Here is a 26727-nt window from a genome sequence, read left to right as displayed (position 1 = left end):
CAGGAATAATCTGAAATGTAATTCAATCAAGGAGATCCCCAGAAGCTCAAATGAACACTTCTTTGTTCTCACTGTAAGGATGAAAAGGACTCCCACAGTGACCTACCATCACATGCAACTGAATACTCAGTGAACTCATCATTCACAGCTCTGAATTGATGAGTTCTAACATCTTGATTATCTCTGTTTCTCCTGGATATTTGCAACAGTTTTAATCCCTTTAGTACTTACAGGACTTGGCTGATATACAGTAAGAACCTGTATATAAACTAATCATGCCCTGCTAGATATCTCACTGTAATTTGGAAAGAAGATGTTACAAAAACATCCTCAGCTTCCTTAACAGGAATACAAAATAGTTATGGGGAAGGAGGGGAACAAAAAAAAAAAAAAAAAAAGGGGAAAAAAATTCCTCTGGTAATGAAATGACAGGATATGACTGCTTGGCATCTCAGCCACAGAAACCAGACAATTGTTAGTCATGACCATTTCTTTTACAGCTCAAGACATTTCCCTCACGGAATAAGTGAACTAGTATTTCAAAACTACCTCCGAGTGCAGCCACACGTAGCCATCTCCTCGAGGTCACACACACAGCAACCCCAGTTTCCATTGCAGATGTTCCAAAATACTGAAAAATCAAGCCAGAATGTCCAGTTTCCCTGATTTAGTGTCCAACATTTGCTAAACTTTCCAGGAAACTGATAGTTATACAAGCTGTGCCAATGTGATTCTGCACAAAGCATTTTCAATTGCACTTTGGAAAGAACTCTGTGCTGAAGCAACAAAGAACAAAAAACCATTCCAGGTCTGTAACCAATAATGCAGCAAAAATACAGAGCAACTAATTGTATTAAAGAAAGACTTTGCCTCCTTCTCTCTGCTTATCAGTAATCTTATTTACATACTTACAAATCATTTAGGAGTATTTTGATAGTAAGAAAACATCTGTCTCTGTCCACGGATAACAGAAGAACAAATTCTAAACATTTTTCAGGATATTCCTGTCGTTCTGGACATCCAATGCACAGAAATTAATCATACTTTTTAAAAGATAAATCAGAAAATGACACTCAAATCTGATGGAAAATGAGAGATCCTGTCTCATCCCACTAGATGGAGCTCCGAACTAGAAATCTGGTCAAACGGTTCACTAATCCCAGTGACACAGGACAACCATTTGCAGAAGTTCGTTTTGCTCTTTCCTAACGCACAAGCAGAAAAATTAATGGCTTTGCATATTAAGAGACCACCACAAGCAGTAGGCACAAAGAGAATCAACCAGCTCTGTAAAATGTGCAATCACTTCTTTTGAAATAAGGCAGATGAGAAATAACTTCCGTTTTAAACCCAATTTCCTGGCTTTGGGGCTTCAGCTTAATTCTTGCTAGTTGGGTTAGGTGCAGTAGCAGAAAATCTAGATGATTTTTAAACTCATTTTTGCTGAGATCTGTATGTCACCACACTATGTGCTCCACAGGGCATGGATGGTCTGCAAAATATAATACCACTTCAACAGGAAGATGAAACATGAATCAACATCAGCAAGATGAACTTGCAGTGCAAATATACTACAAACCACTTCTGCAAGATCATTTTACTTTGCATCTTTCAGGCTAGAGATTGTTGCAGAATGTCAGTACTTGGCACCATATCTTGGCAGATTTTCAGACACGTGATTTACCACAGTGACAGCACAGGGCAATTGCTCACGAGGTGTTCCATCATGCCAAGCATCAGTACACTGCAAGGTACACTGCATAATTAATTAATGTTATACACTGTGCAAATTTATAGCGATCCAGGTGAGTAAGGGCAGGCACTGGCACTTGGATATACAGAGGCTACTCAAATCAGGATAAACTGGCTGAAACAGAACTGAAATACAGGTGGAAGGAGAAGGAGCACTGTCAAGGATCCAGGTCTCAAGGATTTATTGCTGGAATTTCTTTAAAAATCATAAACTATCAGCAACCCAGTTGAAGAGTTTTACTGAGAAGTTTCCAAAAGAATCATAGAATCAACTGGGTCAGAAAAGACCTCAAAGATCATCGAGTCCAACCCTACCATGGTTACTAGACCATGGCACTAAGTGCCACATCCAGTCTCAGCTTGAAAACCTCCAGGGATGGCGAATCCACCACCTCCCTGGGCAGCACATTCCAATGTCTGAGCACTCTCTCCGTAAAAAGTCTCTTCCTAATATCCAACCTAAACCTCCCCTGGCAGAGCTTGAGTCTGTGCCCTCTTGTCCTGCTGCTGGTTGCCTGGGAGAAGAGACCAACCCCCCCCTGACTCCAGCCTCCTGTCAGGGAGTTGTAGAGGGTGAAGAAGAGCATGTTTAGGAATGACAGTCACCAAAACTTGTCTATAGCCCTTGGATTTATTGTCCGAGATACATAATATTTCAACAGAGGAAAGCAAAGGCTGCATAGCCAATTGTTTATCCAATGAGTAATTACACTGTAATTAAATGCAATTGATTGTTCTCCTTCACAGTAAGACAATCCCATTCACCAACCCAAGCTTCAAGGGCATCCATAATCTTTATCCATGTATAAAGATTAGTGACCATGTTAGAGGAATACCTAATATCCTAGAGTCAAAACCAGGTCCCACCATACACACACCAGCACTCCAGATTGTGAATAAAACAGCCTGTTTCAAAGAGCTTAAGGCCAGATCTACAATGGCTCCAGACATCCTAATATCTGAACAAGAATGGTATAGGATCTGTCACACACATTATGACAGTTTCTATAGAGGGCAAACCGATTTCAGGCATTGGCGAAGCTGTAATTGAAACAATAAGGGAAATGCAGCAACATCTGGAAGACATAGCCAGTCTGACAAATTCACCCCAGCCTTGCTGAGAAGAACAGATGCACAAGAGTGTAAATACAAACACGTACTGAAAAATAAGTCATTTGGTTTATGATGATTAAAAGGAGACCACCAGGACATTCTTCCAGGCAGATGTGCTATTCAAAGGAAAACACTCCATTAGGGGAAGTAAAATGATTCACTCACAAGAAATACTGTTGAATTCTTTTAATAACACTAGGAAAATATCATAGTATTAAAGTCCTGCACGGGATCCTCGAAAGGTTATTTTGGTTGGGATTTCCTTGTGTTTATAAACCAAACTTTGTTTCCCAATTGTGTTTTCTTTTAAGTCAACTACTCCTTTACATTGGTATTTCCAGTTAAAACACAGCTAACCTATAAATACCTGAATGCCACAACACACATTGTGTGTGTGGGTTTTGTTTAAGTCTTAGCGGAAATAACAGTAAATCTACTCAACACTGGGAAGCAAACGTCGATCTGTTAAGCAGGGAATGTAATAGCCAGTAAAGAATACATTGCATACATAATACAGAAGGAAAAAAATTATCATCTGGAGTATGTGAAATTACACTGATTTTGCACCTTTAACCTATTAGAAGTTACTCTGTTGGCCAATACTAATCCACTGAACAAGCAGAATGTTGGTCAGAAGTCTAACAGTTCCTGTACCAGCACAGAGAGAATATAGGCAGTCCATTGCTGTTAAAAGGGAACATGAAATCCAGCTCATGTTTCTGGTTAGGGATCGATTTCTTCAGGAACTACTGTTAACATCACATCTTCGTTGCCCCTGCGTACGACCATGTGCAACGTACTGTCCTTTTTAATGATGTCACTGACATCACTGGCTGAACTTATCGACTGTCCATTGATGCTTATAATCACGTCGTTGTCCTTCAGGCCACCACTGAAAATACAAAGCAGCAGTGTATTATTATAATTGCCATTTTATCATCTTTATAATATTGTTTATTTTTAAAAACTGCTGGATTTTCCCCCACCCCATGTCAGCTGTGCAGGCACAGCAGGCATGTGGAAAGCAGTCAGAATTTATGAAGCAGTGAAGGTCACAATACAGCCGAGAAACCTCGGAATTTGATGGGTGCAAGGGTTTGATGAATCCCATATTTCACTATCTTCAAAGGAATTCACTGTTACAAATAGCAGTAAATCTGCAATAAGGGTCCGAGACGCTGATGTGGTAGAAAAGAGAGAGGCATGCTTTTCTTCTAAAATAATTGCAACAAGGCACTCATTTTAGAGGGCAAATTTCCCAAGCTTTTATTCCTGAATACATAGCAAAGCAACCTGAGTGGCAGGATATTGCCACTCAGGTTGCCCAGGGAGGCTGTGGCTGCCCCAACCCTGGCAGCATTCAAAGCCAAGTTGGATAAGGTCTTGGGCAACCTGCTCGGGTGGGAGGTGTCCCTGCCCAGGGCAGGGGTTGGGACTAGATGATCTCTAAGGTCCATACCAACCCCTTAACATACTATGAAACTATGAGTTAACACATGAAGAATTACAGCCCCAGATCCATGCTGTTCTCCATGCATACCTGAGTGGCACCCACGGCACCTTACCTTCATGTTTTAAACCTGTGCAGAATAACACATGCAGCAATCTAGCTCAGCCACCAAAAAACATGTGTGTCCTTCCTCTGGCCTTCCTGCCTGCAGCCCAAAATCCCTTCTTCTGACCTCGAAAAATAAACCTTCCAGACTCAAAGCAAGACAAGGCAGAACCAGAGCAGGCACCACAAGGCTTCCCTGCTCGGGGCTGTGTCTCTCTCCCTGAGCTGGCTGAAACTGCTGCCAGGACCAAGAAATGGGTGGTGAGGGATGCCACAGACCACAACATCTTGCCCAGTCTTGCACAACGATCTGGCTCCAAGTTATGGAAATATTAACCAAGACAGATCAGACATGATTCAACCCTTCAGCATAATCCTTCACAAAACCACAGAGCAGTCATTGACCTCTTCCACCCACAGAAGATGTCTTACATGAGTGTCTCCTGCAAGCAGGATGCCATGGCCCATGTTTGCAACAAATCTGGTCACTACCGAAGGCATGGCTCAAAACATTTTCATGGAGGAAACCATTCCAGAGTACCCTGGTCTCTCATGCAGCTTCTCCATGTGACTCATACCCAGGACAGCTCACTGCAGAGCTGCTCTGATGCCCTACCAGCTCATCAACCCAACACGCGTTGGAGGTATCAGCAGTATAGGTAAACCCATTGGCAAGGGGACTGGGAGTTGGGGAGACATGGCTGCATTTTAGTTGCCAGGCCAGCCTTTGGATGAAGCACCCTGATTTGAGTTTGCCTTCACATTACGAGGCTATATTGCCTTACATTTCTTCTCCCTCTCTAATGTCCTTCTCTGACTCTCCGGTAACGATTATCCACAGTCCCATAATTTTTTTGTGCCTTCAGATTGGGCCTCCACACCAAGGCAGCAAGTTCTGCCCCACACTGGAGCAGCCACAACATTTCTACAGTCGTTGTAGTTTACTTTCACATTACAGTCATACACCAATGCTCGGCCCAAACAATGCTGCCAACAATTATCTACCCAGCTCAGCAACAATTCAGAGAGCTGTGTATCTTACAGTGGCATCCAAACTCCCACAAAACATGTCATCCAACCATCCTCTCAGTCTTCCTAAGAGGTGAGGTATCTCCTCCAAGCTGCTTTCTGCCTACATGCCTTTGGTGCCACATAAACCTTTTGGTTGCCACAAAGATTTTTCTCTTAAATGATTGCTAGTTTCAGAAAATGCATGAGGTTTCCCATTTCCTACCATGGATTACTGAGCAGCTTCGTATTTAACAAATCTTGAAAGGGAAGTGTCTTCAGCAGGCAGCCAGAGCAGTGCCAGTGACCACAGCCCAGCTGCCATACATAGAATCACAGACTCAGCTGGGTTAGAAAAGACCTCCAAGATCATCAAGTCCAACCCGACCATGGTTACTAGACCATGGCACTAAGTGCCACATCCAGTCTCATCCTGAAATTCTCCAGGGATGGTGAATCCACCACCTCCCTGGGCAGCACATTCCAATGCCTGATCACTGTCTCTGTAAAAAATATCTTCCTAAGATCCAACCTAACCCTCCCCTGGCAGAGCTTGAGTCTGTGCCCTCTTGTCCTGCTGCTGGTTGCCTGGGAGAAGAGACCAACCCCCACCTGACTCCAACCTCCTGTCAGGGAGTTGCAGAGGGTGATAAGGTCTCCCCTGAGCCTCCTCTTCTCCAGGCTGAACACCCCCAGCTCCCTCAGCCTCTGCTCATGGCACTTGTGCTCCAGTCCCTTCACCAGCCTCGTTGCTCTTCTCTGGACCCACATCTCATGAAGCATGGTGGTACCAACCAGCCAGTCAGTTTCTGAGCATCTACTGTGTAATACGAAGAAAAAGATCTGTTGTCCAAACCAAAAAGCTCTTCCCAGTAATGTGACTCCTGACAAAGCTCTCACATGAAAGAGTATCTCCTGCCAAGAGAGGGTTTCGCCCCGATGGAGTCATTCTAGGAGAGCTGGTGGGTTTGGCCAACATTGAGGTGCTTGGATGAAAGTGGACACATCTTCCTAAAGTGGACCCAAAGCTTCTTCCCTGCTGTCCTGCCAGAGGACAGCAGGGCTGTGGGGAGTATGCATGAGCAAAAGTATTTATTCAGCACTGGCAGTGGTACAACAGGAGACTTGGAAGCAACTGCTGAGAAAAATGGAAATAAAGTTTTCACACCCCCTGATTCCTTGCCCTTTCGACTGGGAACGCTGACAGGGCTTCGCTGCAATACCCTGATACACTCACAATAAATATTGCCCATTGGGGACCTGACTAAAACCACAAACCCATTTCCAGCAGACAACCTAATAGCTATCAGATGGCTGTAACTTTGTTAATTTAGCATTACGAAGAAAGCCAGTTAAGCAGGGAACAGTCTCTATCATTACCCCCTTAAGTCAGTGGCAGTGGTTTTGAGAAAAAAGTACTTCAACCTACGCTTCAGCTGGTGTTTCTGGAATTACTTCAATAACATAGGCCCCAGAGACAACATCAGGGAAGTCTTTATGGCGATCCTTCAGCTCTCTAGCTTTGCTGGAAAATGAAGAAACAGCAACAAAAGTATTTTGACAAGATGGGAAAAAAAAATCATGCATTTTTACTGAAGTCACTTAAGATCCGCTAGCTGAGGTGGTTTACATACATTCATGTGTCACTTCACCATTCATTTTAACCCTTAAAAATGTATTTCAAGAATTATTAAACTTTTTGCATGCATACAGCTTTTTAATGCCTGTTTCTGGTACTGGCCATCACTTCAATAGATACAGAGGACGAGAATTAAAAGAGTTCCAGACTTGATCATTACTTTAGAATCTAGCAGGTCCTGAACACCTAAAATAAAAATAAACCCTTTGTGTTTTAATGCTTTGTTCTACCTGTGGATCCTGCACAAGGGAAAACTTTTGGATGTTTTTACAAGACATACTATCAACTGTTCATGTGTCGTTTATAGATTTAGTAGGAATAAGCAAGTCCACACAAAAGCTTCATTTTTCATTAAGTGAATTGTTTAATGAAAATTATTCTATAGAAATGGAAATGTAGCTGCTGCAATGCTGGAAAACATACAACAGTGAGAGAAGCCCGGGACAAATTCACAATCACTAGCTATTCTCTTCCGAAGCATTAAGGAGGAGAAAAGGCCAGGAGTTGTTTTAAGAACTAGCTCATACAAGAGTCTACAGGAGAGCTCGACCATGTAGTAGATGCAGAGAAGAAGGTAGCAAGAATTGGCTGCGAGTTGTCACCAGCACAAACCTCCCGGTCGCTTCTCCAGATCATGAGCTTGATCCAAATGCATGCAGAGACCACACTTCTGAAAGGTGAGGAAACACCACTTTTACTTACCTGGGAGTTAGAGACATCATTCGTATGCCAATGTATTTCTTTTTGGTTACAGCTTTTCCTACAAAAAGGAAAACAGGTCTTGATCAACTGCTCCTACCAAAAGAGCCTCGAAGGCTGTGGACTTTCTGGCTTATTACTGTTTTTGTAGAATGGTTTGGTTAGAAGAGACCTTTAAGGTCATCTAGTCCCAACTCCCTGCCACGGGCAGGGATGACACCCACTAGACCACGTTATTTTAATGCTTTCCTCTTTCAAAGCAGTGAAGCACAGTACCTTTAGCTTGTCTGTCATGGGATTCAGTTAGGAACTTTTTTATTTTATCTGATGGGATAGCAAATGAGATGCCTGCTGTAACTTTTAATGTGTTGATTCCAATGACTTCACCATCCTAGAGAAATAAGAAATCACTATTAGCAAATGTCAAATACCTCTAGGAGAAACGGATAATTTCTTCCAAGCAAGAGCAAAGAGAAATTCACACAACACACTCTGTAGCTGGTTTTCAATATTCTAAGTGCTTTCTTCAAGTCTAATTTTTTGAGTCTATTGATAAAACACTATTCACAGATTTTGGACAACTGATGTGGATATTCATCTTGTTGCTAGCAGAAGAGAGGTCAGAATTGGGCAGCACATTCTGCAGCTGATATGGGTCTGTTTACTTCAGCAGCCACCTCATAAAGCACTGACTGCTTCCAAGCCAATATTGCATAATAATATAAAGAAAAACAACAGTTCACTGGAATCAAAAGCTTTTCCTGGTAATGCAACTGCAAGAGTTTGAGCTGAAACATCTCCGCTGTCACCTGATGATTCAAACACTTGTGAGCGCTCAGCAGTTTCCTTCCCTGATCCATCCCAGATAGAAACAATCTACCTATAATTTTTTGAAATGGAGGTTACTGGGGCTGAAACTGTACTGTGAACTGGGTGAATAAAACATTGCCAAATCTCGTCCGAGGTGGAGTAGCTCTGACTTCCAAGTTTGTGCCATGCCACAGCTGCTGCAAGGGCAAATCTGACTACATTCTACAATACTGACAAGCAAACCCTAACATCCTGAAAAATATGCTTTTCAGCCTCCTCGGTGTGGTTCAAAGTAAAGGGGCAGATACACTTTAGAACCATGGAGCTGAATCTCAGTGTGCAAAAACCAGAATTGCCAGCTGCATGGTACACAGGCAAGGGCAAATGCCTCCCTTTACAATGTGCCTTTTACTTCTTGCAAGGCATGAGCAAATAAACATTACACTTGCTTGAAACTATCCAAACCATAAACATCTTAAATATTGAAATCCAAATGTGTCCTTTTGCCAGCATAAACACAGACAACTGACTAGTAAGAACCATGTGAATTTTGAGGAGTGAGCCAGATATCAAAAACTGTGAATCACATATCTGGTGGGGAGTTTTGCTTTTTCACTGGTTAGGGTGGGGTATTTTGTTTTGTTTTTAAACTGAAAAAGCAATAAGCTTGACACGAAGTAATCTTAGAGAAACTCTTACCAGATTTACTAAGGGTCCTCCAGAGTTCCCATACTGAAAATAAACAGAAGTCAAGAACATGGTTTAATGTTTATGTCTTAATTTGTGGTAAGCAAAACATAAAAGAAATGTTTGAAATATTTCTGCTGCACTGTTTCCACTGTCTATTAAATAAGTGCAATAGAACAGTCTTAGCAGCCAAACCCATTAGCTACACTTAGCATAACCCATTCTAGCTGAGCTCTGCAAACTTTTAGCTCCTTCTTCTCTTGCCAGAGTAGGTTAAGAAAGCCAAGGTTTTTCTTTTGTTTTAACAGTGCCACACTAGCAACTTAGAAGATTTTTAGGACAGCTCTGGGAGCTGTTAGTGAAGATTTCTTACAAGGCCAACAGCTGAAGCACAAAAACTATTGTTTGGCCTTAACACAGAAACCAACTTGAATCCTTAAACAAAGCTTGGCTTCTTTTTCAGAAAACAAGACGGATTCAAAAAGGCACTTCTTTGCCAGAGAATATTGCCTCCTCCCTTGTAATCTGCAAGAATTTTGAAGTGAAGGCAGATACTGCGCTCGGTGTGGCTCCTTGGGGGATTTTTTAACAACAAGCTAGTGCTGCTGCAGCACAGATGTCCTTAGTTAGGTGGATGAAAGGAAAACTAGCCCCGCTCGCTGCTCTTAAGAACTGTGTCACGGGTGGAAATTTCAAAGCAACTATTCAAGCAATCTAATTGCTGAAGGGGCTGAAGCTCAGGGCAGGACATACGTTGATGATAGCATCTGTCTGGATATAGTCCATGTCGGAGTTGCGGAGCCCCAGCTCCTTCCCTCCACGCTGAGTGGTGCTAACGATGCCTGTGGTCACTGTGTTTTGAAGGGAAAATGGACTTCCAATCGCCACCACAAATTCTCCTGGCCTCAAGTCTGCAGACTGACCCAGCAGAAGAACTGGCAATTTACCCTAGAAATAAAAATCAAACCAAAAAAATAAGAAGAAAAGCTCAATGTTAAGACACAAGTGGCAGAACAAACACTGTGGAAACATGAATACATTCATAGAGGGAAGGAGAGAGGCTTTTAGCCCTCAGGGATTTTACTTCTTCTGTTTTCTTTGAGTATTTCGTGGGGGTTGGTACAGAAACATCCCAATGAGCTTCTGCACTGCAGATTGAACTCTTTAGATTGTAGGATTACTTCTCCCACAACAGGTACCCATTATACCCAAAACAACTAAAAGAGCAAAGGAATATTTATGCTCAGCTGTACAAAGCAAACATCTGATGATACTAGGAATGAGTTGTTTCCAACACTTCTTGGAATAATTAGCCAACAGCTGCTGAAGTCAAAATACGATATTGTTTGAGAGTGAACACTAAAGAGCCATGAAAGCAACAGCCGAAGAGTGTCAAACATGCATATGTACAGTTAAAAGCATTCTATATTCTCACAAGGCACAAGCTAATGTTTCATCTTACTTTTTCTAATGGATCATCTCTTCTAAATAATTATATTGCCTCCTACATACACTGATGTCTTCCCTTGAAGATGTTAGGATTTCAAGACTGTGATTTTTTTCTGTTAGAACAGTAGGGGATAATATTATATTTTCCTTTCAAGATCTTATCTCTAAACATATTAAGCATCATGTTGTTGCAGACATTCCCACTAACACATTCCTCAAGTCCAGCAGCAATCACTGCATTTTACAGCACTTAAAAAAAAGATATGGAGGGAAAGTTGGATCCACACCCCTTGGTGTTCTGCAACAGATCATACTTCAAATAAATACTTAGCCTTGATTTATCACTTGCCTGTGCAATACACATCGAGCACTATTTTTCTCCCCTTTCTTCACAATTTTAGAAGTCTTTATCCTTTCAGTGGTGTGACACATTTTTAAATCTGTTTTCTCTGTTGTCCAAATCATCCTGACCCTCCCCAGGTATTTTGACTACACATTTAATCATGTCATTAGACTATTTCAACTAGCATCAATGTACCTGGACATGTATAAATTCAGGGTTTGACCTAAGGATTTGGAGGATTAGGTTACTAAACCCAAAAAAACAAAACAGAAGTCTGAAGGGCTTTACCTTTTGTTGGCAAAGCTAACTTTAACTCAGCTTTCCTCCAAGCTTGTCCCACTTCAAAATTCTAAATTTTGGCAAAAAAGGAAAATATTACATGTTAAATTGGCAATTCAGAGCCATCTCTTTAGGGCCCTTTTGTTACAAGCACTTTGAAAGCCTGTACCAGTAAGTCGTCCTTAGGGACAAAAATCCACTAATATAAACTAACCCAAGTGCCCATTACTCTGTTTTTCACCCACAGTTTTATTTCAGATACCTAATGAGACAGACAATGTCTATGAAGTAGAAAGTAAAAGATAATGGCATCAGTCATCACTATATGCTGCTGTAAATACAGAAGTTATGGTTTTAATCCTTAACAAGACTGGTCTTGTGAATCCTTTATCCACTTTTGACACAATTCCACCAGTGAAATTTTACTCAGATGAGCAGATTGTTTCAATAAAACTCATTGCCAAACCCCGGACAGGGTAAGATGCTTAATGGAAACTTATCTTTCAGTCTCCAGACAGCAAGAAAATAATTAGCCAACTGCTTGTTAAACAGAATCAGTTGGAAGAGCAACATAATAGACAACACAGAGAGGAGAAAAACATTTCTAATTATCTTTCAGAGGAAAGTTTTCAGTGCCACACACAGACCCAACCACGGCTGTGGCTTAATTCTGGGAAGGACCTAACAGCACTATCCACCTTCCCCATCGAGTTTGCAGCACAGAAGACAAGAAGCAACATCCCAAGGCAACACTGCTGAGTAGTCCACAATCCCAGCCTACAGCCCTGACTCCAAGGGATCTCTGCAGCACATGCAGCTATGATTAGCTGTGCTGGGAAGCATGCAGTATATGCAGCACAAACAGCCCCATATGGGTACTGTTTGGATACAGGGAGCACCCTAGCTCTTCCTTCTCTCACCAGATGCTATTAAGCTTACGTAGCACATGTTTTCAAGATGTCATTGGTCAAGAAGAGCATCTTTTTTTTTTTGGCACTGCTTTTCCTTATTTCAAAAACAATATGAAAAACACACAAGAGAAAATGTGGCTTTTATTTGTATCCCAGTGCACTGAAAATGGATACTTTATAGAGAAAGAGGACATTTATCAGCAAATGAACCAGACAAGCAAAAGAAAACAGAACACTTTTTATTTTTCATTAATAGAAAAAAGACTGGCTGTGTACAATGTTCCTGAGTTGTAACAACAGTCACAAAGCCAAAATTGCATTTGGCAGCAGAAAGCAAATACAGGAACCATCTCTGACTAATACAATCACTTCTGATTGCGCTGAGTTTTCAAGCCTGTGCCTATACTAGTTAGACTTCTGGTCAAACTCTAACGCTGCATGGATTGGCTGTGGGTCATCCCTGTGATTCAACACTTCTTCTGGAAAGTCTGGCTAACCTTTCCTTTACTAGAAACATAAATCTGTTGCAAAAATTGTCTTGTTCTGCACAGCTTTGGAAATCCTGTTCTCTATTCCTTGTGTTCATGGTGTGGTGCAGAGCACACGAACTGCACTGCATGTAAATACTCTCATTAGTGCCTCTACAAGTAAATGCCATGAAGAAATGGTTATGATGAATATGAGTTGAAGTGGCTTTAAATTTGGGAGTTTCTCTCTAAAATAGCCACATTCAAACCCAAGTTTTCCATTATCAACCCCCACACCCTCCAAGTGGTTTTGAAGTGAAACCAGTATAAAACCTATCAAGACCTCTGGACATTAAGGGATGGAATGGGAAAAACCTCCACAAGAGGAGCAGTGGAAATGCCAGGCAAGCCCTCATGGCAGTGTTGTAACCAGGTTTGTGAGAGAACAGCCTGTCTGTGCTCTCACACCCTTCCAAATGGCAAGCTCAGCCCTGGGATGCTAAGGAATCCTTGCAAACCAAGTTTGCATGTTTGGGTCCAGGGCCCTTAATGACTGTAGTTAATAAATAGACATTCCTCAATTTTTACATCATGTCTGAAGGTCGTCAGGATGACATCACTAGTGCTACAACTCCTGATTCTCTTTAGTTAACTATAGGTTGGCCACAGCAGTTGATTAAAGGCCCAGGTAAACGAGCATGCCCTGCAGCACAACCAACAGGGAGTCAAGAACACCCAGCACCTAAACCCAACTCTCCCAGTGACTCACTGCACGACCTCGGGCAACATGTAACGTTTTTTCTATCCTTCATGTTTCATTTGATGAAGCCTCAGGGCTCTGCTGGGCTCTGTGTTTACTCAATAAAACAAATCTGCAAGGAGGCATCCTGCAAGCATGCAGAAATACGACCAAACATGCAAAACCCTAAGTGGCACATGACTCACTGTTTACACCCAGCCAGAGAAGGAGCCATTAATTAGTGTTAATATTCTAAGCCTTTTGCATCCCAAAGGCCTTCAGACATTTTAATACATGGATTTGACTCAAACCCTGGATAAACATAACTCCCATGAAATGAAGAGCTGCGCACCACCACAAGAAACAGCTCCATCCAACAATAAGGTGCAGCTATTGTGGCATGAGGGATCAGGATGAGGAGGGAGCATCAGCACCAGCCAGGAGTCAGGGAGAATCATACAACTATGGAATCATTAAGGTTGGAAAAGACCTCTAAGATGATCAAGTCCAAATGTTAATCCATCACTGCCAAGTCCACCACTAAACCATGTCCCCAAGTGCCACATCTACACATCTTTTACATCCCTCCAAGGATGGTGACTCCGACACTGCCCTGGGCAGCTGTGCCAGGGCTTTCCATGAAGAAATTTTTCCTGCTATGCAATCTTAACCTCCCCTTACATAACTTAAGGCTGTTTCCTCTTGTCCTGTCACTTGTTACCTAGGCAGAGAGACCAACTCCCACCTGGCTACAGCCTCCTTTCAGGTAGTTGTAGAGAGTAAGAAGGTGCTCCATGAGTCTCCTTATCTCCAGGCTGAGTTCCCCCAGTCATTCCTCATCAGACTTGTGCTCCAGACCCTCCCCCAGCTCCGTTGCTCTCTGGACGTGCTCCAGTACCTCAAAGTCTTTCCTGTCATGAGGGTCCCAAAACTGAACACAGGATTTGAGGTGCCTCATCAGTGCCAAGTACAGATGTTCACCTGATTAGCAATGTATCTTGAGTCAGACAAATTAAGCGGAGCCTGAAAAAACAGCTCTGAAACTAAAAGAGGAGGAGGCAGCACATCACCACCACCAGGCACAGCCACTGCCATAGAGAAATGGAAACCAAGAGACAGCCAGCCATGGGCAGTAGGTGTTTTGGTTCGAGCTTTTTCATCCATGAAAGAAGTGAATCTGTCTTTATGTTGGCACAGAAAGCAAGTAAATCCCTCCTCTGTTCTGTAATCCCCTTGGTTTGTGGATGGAAGATCAGGAATTTGCAGGAAGCAGTTTGCAGTTCAATAAACGGATGAAGAGGAGACAAATGCTCTGAGTTCAATTTGTGTTTAAATAGTGACAGATTTCCTTCATGCTTTTTATTTTTAGGTGGGAAAGGAACAAATGCTGCTGTGGCACACTAATTCAGCTGTAAGTAACTGGCAAAACTTGGAACTTCTCTGGGAATTGCATTTCTGTTCTCATTAACAAAACTATTTAACTTTCAGAACACTTTATGGCAAAACAAAAACACAGGCCATGAGCATATTAAAATAGAGTATCATCTACAATCTAGAAACTGCTTGACAAAATGCCAAAGAAAACGAGGAACCCAAGCTGAATGCATTACAAGCCTCCACAAGTATTTCATCTATAGTTAGAAAAGCAAAACTGAGTCTCCTTATCTAAATATGGAGCATGGGAAGCTTGCAGGGAAAAAAAAATTAAGGATGAAGTTTTGTTTTGATATGTCACTGGGATTTCAATTGTTTGGTAAGAGATTGCTGTTCTTCCTTAAAAATAAAATTTAAAAATTCAATTAAAGATATTAAAATAAAATAATAATTTAAGTAAATAATAATAATAATAATAAAAGAAATCCTGGTGTTGTCACACCCACCCTGGAGATCTGTGAGCATCTTACTGCCTGGGGAGCTGGACCAGCACACCATCCCCACAACAAGGGCTGCTAGAACCCAGAGATAGCAGGAAACCACTACTGCCTAAACTGATGAATAAACAGGAGTTGACATCCAAGATTTTTACAAGCCATTTCATTTCTATAGGTCCTGAAGACTTCTGGAAGCAATATGTGACCTTCCTCAGGCTCTTGAGAGGAGGCAACATCATATCCAGTGACAGATTTTCAAAGTAAAGTAGTGTTTTAGAAAAGCCACTTATACCTGGTGTGCAAGTAGTTTGGGTTTTTTTCAAAATGTGGCCTATTATATTATTGATAGATAAACAGGAAAGTTTGCTTTCCTGCTTCCTCCAGCTTGTACACCCAGGGGAAAAGAGCAAATCCTTTCTGACCACAAAGATACAGAAGCTCTTTGCCTCATGAAACCACCAAAGGAAGGAGGGCAGAAAGTTTTGTTGATTTAAAAGTGCCAAACTAAGTGCTTATTAGTAAGATGCAGAAAAAACCTTAAGCTGAAGGTTTCAGCTGAAGGGCTGAAATGCCACTGCAAATTAGAGGTGGGTCACAAACCCACTGCTGCTGTACCACAGAGATGCTAAACCCTAGCAGGGATAAAGAGGCAGGAGCTGGCCACATTGAGGTCTTCAGGACCTGGAATGTCTTCCATGACATAGCTGTGTTTCAGAGTCGGTGGCAAGTGTCTCATGGCTGGGTTTTAAGCATGTAGGAAGAAGAAACAGCTCAAAATAAAGCCATTCACCATGCTCCTCCCATCAGTGCTCACTGCCAAATCATAGGCACCACCACAGAGATCACTGCTGCAGGCAGACTCCAATTTCCAGGGGTGAAGGAGGTCTCCAGGCAAAAGTCACTTCCGCCTTGCACTACTTTTGGCTTCCACTTTCCATTTGTGTAGGGGCACAGGGATCTTTTATAATTCTCCATTAACTCTGACATTGTTCATTAAACCACGGTGAAATTTCCTCCTTCCTCCTGGTGTTTAGTTTTCAGCAGCTGTATCACACATTCTGACTTAACAAGGTAGTTATTTGTCTTGAGAGGAATTTCATAATCCAGCTCTGCCAGCTCCAAAGCATCTGTTTGCTTTGGAGTGTTGTGCAATAGTTTTGATGGGTTTCACACTTGCTGCAGCATCACACGTGCCGAGCAGGACAGATTATTTATTTCACCAGTCTCTGCCTATGCTGCCAAACCCCAAATTTTTCTAGGGAATTTTTATACATTTTGCATGCTCATATCCAAATTGTCTGCAACTGCACTGCTTCTTTCTAGTCCTGTGGTCTCTTCATTGCATTTGGAGGCAGAGCTAGAGTGGATTAATTTTTACCACATTGACTCCAATCTTGCTTCCTACTTTCAACACTTCAGCAAACTGCTCTGTGCCACAACAGGCATGAGAAACACACTTGCTCTTTTATAGACTGCAAAAACAAGCACATTTTAGGACTAGAACAACCACTCCAAGGTTTCTGTTCCTCATTGACTGCAATATGTTTTCCCATGGAGAAGAATTTAATCAGGGTAATGGTTCATCCTTTACTGGTGCCCAGATTTTACCACCCTCTTTCATTTCCTATTGCACTCAGCAAAGCCAAATTAGTTCTACTAATGTCTTTGGCCAGATGTTCACACCTTAAAGGAAAACATCACACAGGCAGCTGCAAAATCTGAAGAGCTTTAGGAATACCAGCTGACAGCCTGATCCCATACTTCCAGCTCAGCTCTGTTCCTAACCACAGAGGGATTCTTCATCCTTCAGATCTTCCTTAACATGCCACAAAAAAAAACAGAAGAAAAAAACCCTTCTGCATCTTTGATGTCACCTTCAAATAATGTATTCAAAATTAAGAACTTAGACTTCAGAAAAATTCTTAGGGATGATTTTCATACCATATCCAGATTTTTAAAGGCTCATTTGTACCATCTTGTTGACGCCTTTAACCACCAAATCCATTTCAACTTCAACAAATGATTCCCCCTGCGATTTTAAAAAGCCTTTCATGAATCTGAATGATGCCAGACCCAAGTTTATATCCATATTCTACCTGATTTGGAGCACAGATGTGAAATCTGATCTCCTGCTGCCCAGATGTCTGTGCTGAGCTGACACTGCATGAGGAACACAGTGGAGGCCTCAAGAGCTCAGCCTCAAGGCATGGAGATGCTTCCCCAAAGGTTCAAAGCCAAGCCTTTTCCTCACAGACAACTGAATATTCATGGACCAAAACACCTCTTCCACTCCCAAACAGAAAAATGTCACTGATTTGGCTCTAGATAGCTCCAGAAAAAGTTTTCTGCCTTGAAGAATTGGCACATATTAATCAGGTTGCAATGCTGATGTGCCATTTGCAAAAGAATGTCACAACTGTGCTCAAAAATCAAACCGATGGATGAAGATAGTGACTATCATTTAATTAAAGAACTGAAATTTTTAAAACAGAAGAGCATCTGCCATCTTTCAAGTCATAATGAGAATTGCCAGTTCCAGTCCTGTCCAGCAGTGGTTTCTATCTGGCTGCATTCTCCTTTTTCCAAGCTGCTTCCAGGTTTCCGTGTTCTGTCTGGAAGACTGGAGCTTACAGGGAAGCAGCTTACCAGGGAAATTTTGGAGTCATTTCCTTAGGCTATCAAATAACATTTAACTCCATGTTTGCTCTCTTCCTAAGTCCTCAAAACGATCCATCACATCAGCTCCATGTCTCCTCTCAGACTCACCACCTCTCTTCTCACCTCACCTTCCCATTTCTCCAAGTCCTCTCCTCAACACCATTTTCTTTTCCCACCATTTTAAAGCCCTTTTCCAGCTGCCCTTCATTCCCTGCCATATCCTACTCAGCCTTTCCCTTTGCTTTGTTACTGCTTTTGCTTATTTTCAGTTAAAAATGAGAAAATAAGTGATCAGTTAGGTTACCTCAGGAAATAAAGGAGGAAAAACCAACATGCCAAAAAACATTATTGCTATTGTGAAGCTTTTCTGCCATGTTGCTGTTAAGAAGATTTTACATAAGAAAATGATAAAGGAGGCAAGGGAGCAGCAGGAGCACTTCATATCTCAGGTCATCCAAGAGTTCTGCTCTAGACGTCTGATTTAGTCATGAACTCTGGCACAAACACTTTTGACCTCGCTGGGGAATAGGTCTGAACTAAAACAACATTGCAAGATCTACACATTTTTGAGTCATGTGTTTCAAATGAAACATTCTTGCCATTAAATTTGAAGGTCATTAACTGACAGGACCAAACCAGGGAAACCAACAGGAGCAACACCCCAAGAAATCACATGCATCTAATTGCATCTACATCACGCAGTATTTTGACACAATATTCTGCTTGCACTACATGTGCAGAACCTCACCACAGCTTTTCTGCTGTGGCAGGAGGCAGAATAATGCTGACAGACAGACATTTGATATGGAGAAAGACTGTGGATGGGAAGACTCATTCCCATTTGTTCAGTAAACTGAGTGCAGTGTAAGAGCCTCTTTCCAACCTGGATTTAATTTTCATGTTCAAGATGCTTCCCAAGATATCTTCCATTTTAGTATCTACATCAGTGTGGTGCTGCTATTCAAAGGGCCAAACACATCCTCTAAAAGCAATTTGTGACTTCAGCATAGGCACTCATGGAAAACTAATACATCCCTCTACCAACCACAGGGGAGCACCCGAATTTCTTCTCTGAGGTAGAGTTATATTAGATAATGTGTGTGCAAACCAGTCAGCAAACTATGATGCTGTGTTTTACTGCCATGTAATTCTTGCACTACACTGAGGTGACAAAATTAACCACTACCACCACAAACTTGGCTTTTAAAAATATGCATCCACTTAGCTCCAATATTCTCTATAACCCAGCCCAGGAAACTACAAGCCTTTCCTTCAACCGTGAAAATCAAGAGCAGTTTATGGAAAGGAGGATACAAAATTAGAGGAATAAAATGTGCCTTGCTTGAACAACTCACCTGAGTATCTATTTTAATTAGTGCAATGTCTGATTTTTCGTCAACATCTTTAATTTTAGCTTCATATGTTTCCCCATTCTTCAGCTCCACCTTCACCCGGTTTTTGTTGGTGACCACATGGGCGTTTGTCACTATCAGTCCATCTTCTGAGACAATGAACCCTGAACCACTGGCAACAGGAATCTCCCTCTTTGAATAAGGAAGTCTAAAAGACAAAGGAAATAAAACATTTATCCCATTTAACACACAGCCAAAAGGAGTCTGGTGGGTTTTAATGCTTTGGGGTATCTGCTGTTACTTACTCTCATTTAGAAGATAAAGCACATGCACTAGTTTAACTGCTTTTGTTTTGCCAGGACTCTTAAATTATCTTTAATCCTTAAGCATGGCGAATATTTTATTATCTCAAAAACCTCTTTGCTATTACACAGCATCAATCAACATTTCTGGCACACTAGCAGCTGTTTTTAAGACTACAAAAAGGATGAAAACTGGGCATCTTGTTTACTTGCGAAACAATTCGATGTGAACCACAGCAGGAGCTATCTTCTCCACCACATCTGCAATAAAGTTGTATTTGTGCCTCAGGCTGTTAGGGTGTTCTTGTCCTGAAATAGAAACAGAGAACATGTCATGAGTTCCTCAAGTGACCCGAGGAGGGTCATTGCAAAACACCTGAATTAAAAAAAGCTCCGAGTGGATATCTTTCCCTTCCTCAAAAGTCATCTGCAGCATGACCCTTAGCCCCAGATTTCCCTGCTGCCTCTTTGCACAGGCAGCATGCTTTTTCCTCAGGACAAATGGTGCATGAAACCTCCTAGTTGGAGTCACTGGGCCATGGGGCAGCAGATCCATGGCTGCAGTCACAGCGCCATGGCGCCCAGGGACAAGGCACCAGAGGAGCACAGGGTTTAGTCCATGTCTGCACTGCCCACTCTTCCTTTGTGAGAGGGATTTTGTACTCAGATGCCTCCACTTCTTCTCTCGCCTCTTTTCTGGATGGTCTATTTAGCTTGCATGGTCTTCTCAGATGGAACAAACGAGCTCTGTTCCTTTGCCAAATTACGCCTTCTTGGAGGTTTTTGAAGTTTCATACTGCTGCATTTGTAAAATGCCAAGGACACCGAGGTCCTGACCCCAGTGCAAGGCCTCAGCAGCTGCTGTGAACGTTTAACTTTGGTACAAGGTTTGGACTTCTTTTCTTACCAGTGTCTGCACACAGCCTGAACCACCGGCCTCAGCCTGGCACCTACACATGGGTGCACCTTACATACACTCCACACAACCACAGTCAATGCATCCTTTCTACTGATACCACCTGTGGTCCCTCTGCTCCACAGAAAAGTGGATCCCACATGCTTTGGAGTTACTGGGCCACCCCCAAGGCTGTAAAATTGATAGGACAACACAGGAGGACAATGGGATCACAAAGCTCTGCATTCCTCGGCAGTGCCGTAACAAAACTCATGGTCACTGGGTATTCAAGAGGGGTCAGTGGGATTTTCAAAAGCAACTGGATACCAAATTCCCATTGTGGCCAACAGAAAACCTGTCTGCACCATCAGACACCTAAAAAGCTCTGGGAAAAGCTCACAAGTCTGACACAGCTTCACCTTCTCAAGTAGTTCAGGGGCAAAACTTTGTTTTCAAAACTTGGAGCAACTAAGCAATTTGGAACACCCCAAAGAGTGGCTTTGTATTTCCTTAAAGGCAAGAAATACCTTTGTTTTCATTTCAGTTTTATCTGTGCACCCATCTCACGTTACATAGCCACGAGCCAAACCTGTAACTGACTCTCAGATGAGTATTAATGTGCTGTGCTGCTCCCATCCATCCTTGCCATTTGGCTTCTAAATCCATCCAGAGATTAAAGCAGTAAGCAGCTTGTGGATGCTCTAAGTGCCTTTGATGGTGTAACAGGACAATTTATTTGCAGAATTGTAGGAGACACAGGACTAGCCTACAAAATCATCCCAGTACCAAAACCCTGAATGCCCTTCATCATTGGAATAAATCAGAGTGGAAAACTATGCAAACTTTTAAGCCCATACTGGAGGCAATAATGATTTGGGAAGAAAATATCACTGCTTTTAATACTAACCAGACCCTGGTTTGATTCAGGGGCCAACAACATCTTTCAGGAGACTTCCCAGTGCCAATCAGCATACACTGCCCTCGTGAGACAAGTGGATGCTCAACCCAACCACTACCTGTTCACTCAAGAACACGTGAATCATCTCAATGGCTTTTCAATGCAGTCATGAGCAGCAGCACCAGTATTAACCACACTATCTGCTGTTCAGAGATGTTTATCTGCTTTATGAAGCAGGAACATTGATCAGGAAACTTGTGTCCTCACCTGCCATTTTCCTCAAGAGTTTTTGGTACTTTCTCTGCTTTACACATAAGCTGTTGCCCTTGGACTTTTACCCCAGAGAGGCATAAGTGCTTGTTAATTGGCAAACACCAATTTACCAAAGGATTTATATTCTCTGTTAGAAATATTCAGTATCAAACAAGTCATGTCATCACTACAGAACTGACAACTGTAATGGGAAGGTTCTGGAAAACTGCTAGAATGAGAACTGCAGTTTGGAATTATTCACTGGCATTAAATAGGTGCTTTGATGGGATTAACATGATGTTGGGATGAAACCCCACAGGGCACTACAGTACCCATCAATATGCTTTTTGATTACTGCTTATAAAATGACTTCATCTAAGCTACAATGCTGCAGCCATCCAAAGGTCACATCCTGCCCTTGGAAAAAAAGAGAGCTCCACGGATGAAGGAACTGCACAGGAAACACACAGCTTTTTTTTTTTTTTATGCCTTCAATCTTTTCTGCATTTAGCTATTCAAGAAGAGAAAGGATGCCCAGGCTGTACATGGTGGGACTACTAATACTTCACCTTAGAGTTGCCTTCACTTGGATTTGGAGGCTACAAACACCAGGATTTCAGGGACAACGGGACTTTGTGCATAATCCAGCTCCTCATGCAGTCTCAAAACTCAAGTGCAGAGTGAAAGAAGGTCAACATTTCTAACTTTGAAAAAGTTAGATAATAAATACTGAATCATGGCATACTGACCTAAAAAACTCACAGCAGCTTGCCACGCCTGCCTATTGCTTATGCATTAGGAATTCCTGCATTGTGTAACTCAGTTTTGCAACAGCTCTTGAACAACTGCCCATTTAAATGGAAAACATACCTTTTGAAAGCAAATAAACAGCAGACAAAGTACTGTTCAGCTGAATTCATTGATGAACGTGAACCAAAAAAATTGCTGTCTACTGGTTTTTACCACCAAGTGCAACATAAAACCTGAAGGCTGTAGTAAGAGTATTAGTATGATGCAAATGTCTTCTATCGCTGAGAAAAAGTATAATGGGGGAAAAAATAAGACCAAAATGGGCACATGTGAATGCATATTATCTGCCTGATACATACTTAATGCTCAGAGTAGCTAATTGCTTTTGGGATCACTGAGCCACACACGTGGGAGCCTCGAGGTGCACTTTTCTTTCCTGCAAGCAACCACCGCTGCGTAAAATTTTAGATTGGAATCTAGGCACAAGCTACTACATGGAAGCCCAAACTGCGATAAAGACACCAATAGCACAAACCTAATATGAGCAGAGGCCTCATCCACCACACAAGAGTTTCCAGCCATTACAGCCACTGTAGAGGACAGTGGGGAAAGTGAGAACTTCTCTGGAGACACTTTCCTCTTCTCTCTAACACAAGTATTTTCCAGCTGTGTCAACTGTTCAGGGTCTTAGCAGAAAACAGCTTTAAGAGTGGAATGGGCATAATGCAACATCCTCCAAGTTTTCAGGTTCAAAGACTCTGCAGAGGTTTGCTGGACTGGGCTTCACTATTAAGCAACAACAAAAGCAAATGCTTTACCCTGTGATTGATGATGTGGTTTTGACTATTTAGTTCCTGTGTATTCTCATATTCATATCAAACCACAACATCCATCTTGGCTAACAGGTACCCCACAAGGTGGTGGCCAACCAAATTCCATGCTTAAATTGATCCCAAAAAATGTAGTTTTCTCAGTTTGAAACTGTTTCTTTGGCATAATCACTGTTAAATTCATGAAAATATAGTTTAAATTTTTTTGCCTTTTTCTTTAAAGTACACACTTCTGGAATTTTGTTCTTAGTAGAATATTTCCATTTTTTTTTTTTGGTTTTCTGTCTGGGGCTGGAGTTTTTTATAGTTTAGTAGTTGTTTAGGTTTTTTTTTCTGGGCTTGAGTTTGTTTTGGTTTAAATCATTGAGAGGTGGCTTGAATAAAGCTCTAGTTCCTAAATACCTTCAGGCTTTGACGTTCAGATCTCCGCAGACTGTTCCTCTTTCTATTTATACGCTGTGATTATTGTGTTTTGTAACATTTTTATTGAACTATTGCACAATGCCCTAAATGCCCACGAGCTATGGCTAAGAAACCTTTATTAATGGCATTATAAAGATGATTGTTGTGACTTCAGTTAATGATCAAAAACTGACTTAAAATAGGTTACAGCATGAAGAATTCCCAAGGCAACTAATTCATCAAGGACTTCAAAGGTGTGCTGGCTGTCAGCCTTGGAGTGAAAAGGCAAATCTCTGCCAACTGACAGTGAAAGGATTAATACCAGTAAACAAACTGCAAGGAGGGCAAAACAGAGTACCAAGCCATGAAAAAAGAAAAAAAACATACCTAGGTGTAAACAACAGAAATAATTTGGTTTCACAAAGAGGAGCCAAAAAAAATATTAAGATCCAAGTTCTGATTAGGTCATTACTCAAAGTAGCATCCATGCATTGATGCTTACAACTCACATATGCTATGCTGCTTTTGGTAATATTTTGAGCTAAACTGAAAGGATGCTTTGGAGATAGAAATCTCAGTAAAGTAAACTCTCCCCTTCAGTTGAGAAAGATGTATCAGCTGCTGTGGAAGGTCTTCTCCACTTAGGTCCACCTCTCCCAAGAGCATATCATCACACAAAGCTTTAGGCCCACCTCAGTCAGAAATGGATCTTTTCTCCATCTAGCCTTCACATATTTTCCCTCTTTAAAACAAGAGGGTTCTGCTCTCCTTCACCAGGGACAGCTCAGCTTGCTGTTCATTCTTCGCTTTCCAGCTGCATTCAAAGCAGTCAGTGAGGCGTTCCCATGTCTCCTTCCCACTGCCTGAAGTTAGAACCAACACAATTATCCCATTTAATGGGACTTCTTAATCTTAGATAGTGTGAGGGGAAGAAAAGTCACGTGGCAACAAACACCAGCAAGTCTCTCCCTGCCACCCTCATTTGCTGTGAGTACACCAGATAACCTCATGTCCTAACTCCAAAAGCTCAGATTCAGCCTGCAATTGAGACTTTTGACTTCCAAAACAGCCACAAACTTTCATTCCCATTCAGGTTTTTTTTAAAAAACAACTTCCCATGAAACAGTAATAACCCAAGGCAGCTGCAAGTGTCAGTATTTGTGATTTTATACCTGTTAAAGAGGATGCAAATTGCAGAGAGGGTGGAGCACCATCTCCAGGTTCATCCTTGAAGATGACTCATATTTTTTGAAAACTTTGAAAAATGCAATGCCTCAGGAGCACCAAATTATAATATTCTTTGGCTTTGCTTCATGTTTGCACTTGAGCAGCACATGTTTAACCAGAAGGAAGGTCTCTGTCACTCCCACCTCATCCATCAGGCCCAGCATTAACCATTTCCACTGGTGAGGTCCCACAGTCTGCTAAATTTAGGCTGGTGCCAGTGGAAGAAAATGGGTCTTGGATACAGAATTCTATGGTCGATGTGCCTTTTCCTGTTAGCTCCATAATGACCAGAAGTGTGTCTATGAAATCCTTGCCCAGTAACACAGAATGAGCAGAGTCACCACAACCTGCTGAGTTTATGGGATAACTAAATGTATTAAGCGATACAGGTTGCTGAAAAGAGGTTATTATCTCCTCCTGTACTCACCACTTGCTTAATATTATATTCAGACACACAGACACTGGTGCAGACACACACAAAGGTCTGAAAGTACAGTTTGGGTTTGGGATCCTCTGCAGAACGAAACCAAAAGGGCTTCAGCACTCACAAAACCTCTGGGCTGCCAGAACCGACGACTCCTGACACAAACCACAAACCACTTCAAGTTTTACTTGGAGAACTTCCACCCTCCCAAATAAAACTCCAACCACTGGTGTTTATACAAACTCCCATTCATGTCATATAGGGAAACGTTCAAACCTCTGACGCTACTATGGAGACAAATACTCCAGTAAATGTGCTTAGCTCAGGTGGGATCAGCAAGCCCCACGGGAGAGAGACAAGGAAAAAGTGAAGTATGTCAACCTGCTGCCACACTTTCTTTAATTATAAAAAACTGCAAGCCTAAATATTCCACTTCCTATTCAAGGATAAATTGTGTAATCCACCAAAATAGGGTATTACGCAACGAAAACACTAAGAAAACAAGAAACAACATTCTACGTGTCATAGGCAATTTGCTCGAGAGTAACTCTTAGGTCAATGGAGGGAACTTTAAGAGGTCTAAAACCACAGCACCTTGTTAATAAAACTGCTATTACCTCAGTTATTTTTCCCCTGTAAAGTCCATGGAGAAACTAAAAATACTTCACACGTTTCTGAGAAGAAAATTTGTATTACTGTGACATCCCTAAAAGCAAAAATATTTTCATAGCCCTAAATAATGGTGGAATAAAATGCTTGAAAGCTCTCCAAACAGTAAACTGCACAAATCTGGTATTCGTTTCGAATATTTCCTGCAGAAAGAATCACAGCAAGATTAAAGTGAGGATTTAAAGTAAAATCACTTTTTGGCATGAATGCACACGTGCAAAGGGAAAATAAAGTCCATTTTCATCATCATAATATTTAGACGATCAATTCTGTCTTGGCAGCCTTTAACAAGGACTTTGTATTTTCCCTGCTAATCCAAAAGCCTAAACCCATTCATTTTAATCACCCATTTTAAACAAACCAAAAAAAAAAAGGCTGCCAAGCTAAACAAACCAGGGAATCTATGCAAAGTTTGTAGAACAGAAGAGCTCTCAAATTAATGGTAACACAGGACATTTTACAGACCAATGAGTGGCCTAGGACATCACGCATTTGAGTAACAAAACGAAGGTGAATAAATTGCACCTTTTAATTGATATTCTCAAGTACCAAAGCTGATTTTACTGATTTTCAAGGAAAAGAGGGTGAAGGAGTGGACAAACCCCACCAAGCAGCAGGATGTTCCTGCTGGGGGTACAGAGGCTGCTGTGATGCACTGGAGAGCTCAGACTCTGTGGGCACACTATTCCTCACTGCTGGCCACAAATTAATGCTTGCCCTGAGCAGAGCTTAAGAGGGTAAAGTAT

The 26727-nt window shown here is 41.8% G+C and overlaps 1 protein-coding gene across 1 annotated transcript; it reads right to left on the bottom strand.

Moving 5' to 3' along the window:
• Positions 1-3036: 3036 nt before the first annotated feature.
• HTRA1 (HtrA serine peptidase 1) lies at positions 3037-19943 on the bottom strand (the record flags this gene model as incomplete). The annotated part of the gene is made up of 8 exons (XM_009080065.1): positions 3037-3757; positions 6858-6953; positions 7770-7827; positions 8043-8157; positions 9276-9308; positions 10017-10211; positions 19336-19540; positions 19844-19943. Coding segments are annotated over 8 exons (971 nt in total), but the record flags the coding sequence as incomplete, so codon positions are not given.
• Between the last annotated feature and the right edge of the window lie 6784 nt (positions 19944-26727).

The sequence above is a fragment of the Acanthisitta chloris genome, unplaced genomic scaffold (assembly GCF_000695815.1).
Source record: "Acanthisitta chloris isolate BGI_N310 unplaced genomic scaffold, ASM69581v1 scaffold3908, whole genome shotgun sequence".
Taxonomy (NCBI): domain Eukaryota; kingdom Metazoa; phylum Chordata; class Aves; order Passeriformes; family Acanthisittidae; genus Acanthisitta; species Acanthisitta chloris.
Note: the sequence above shows the minus strand (reverse complement) of the source record. Positions and strands in the feature narration are given on the sequence as shown.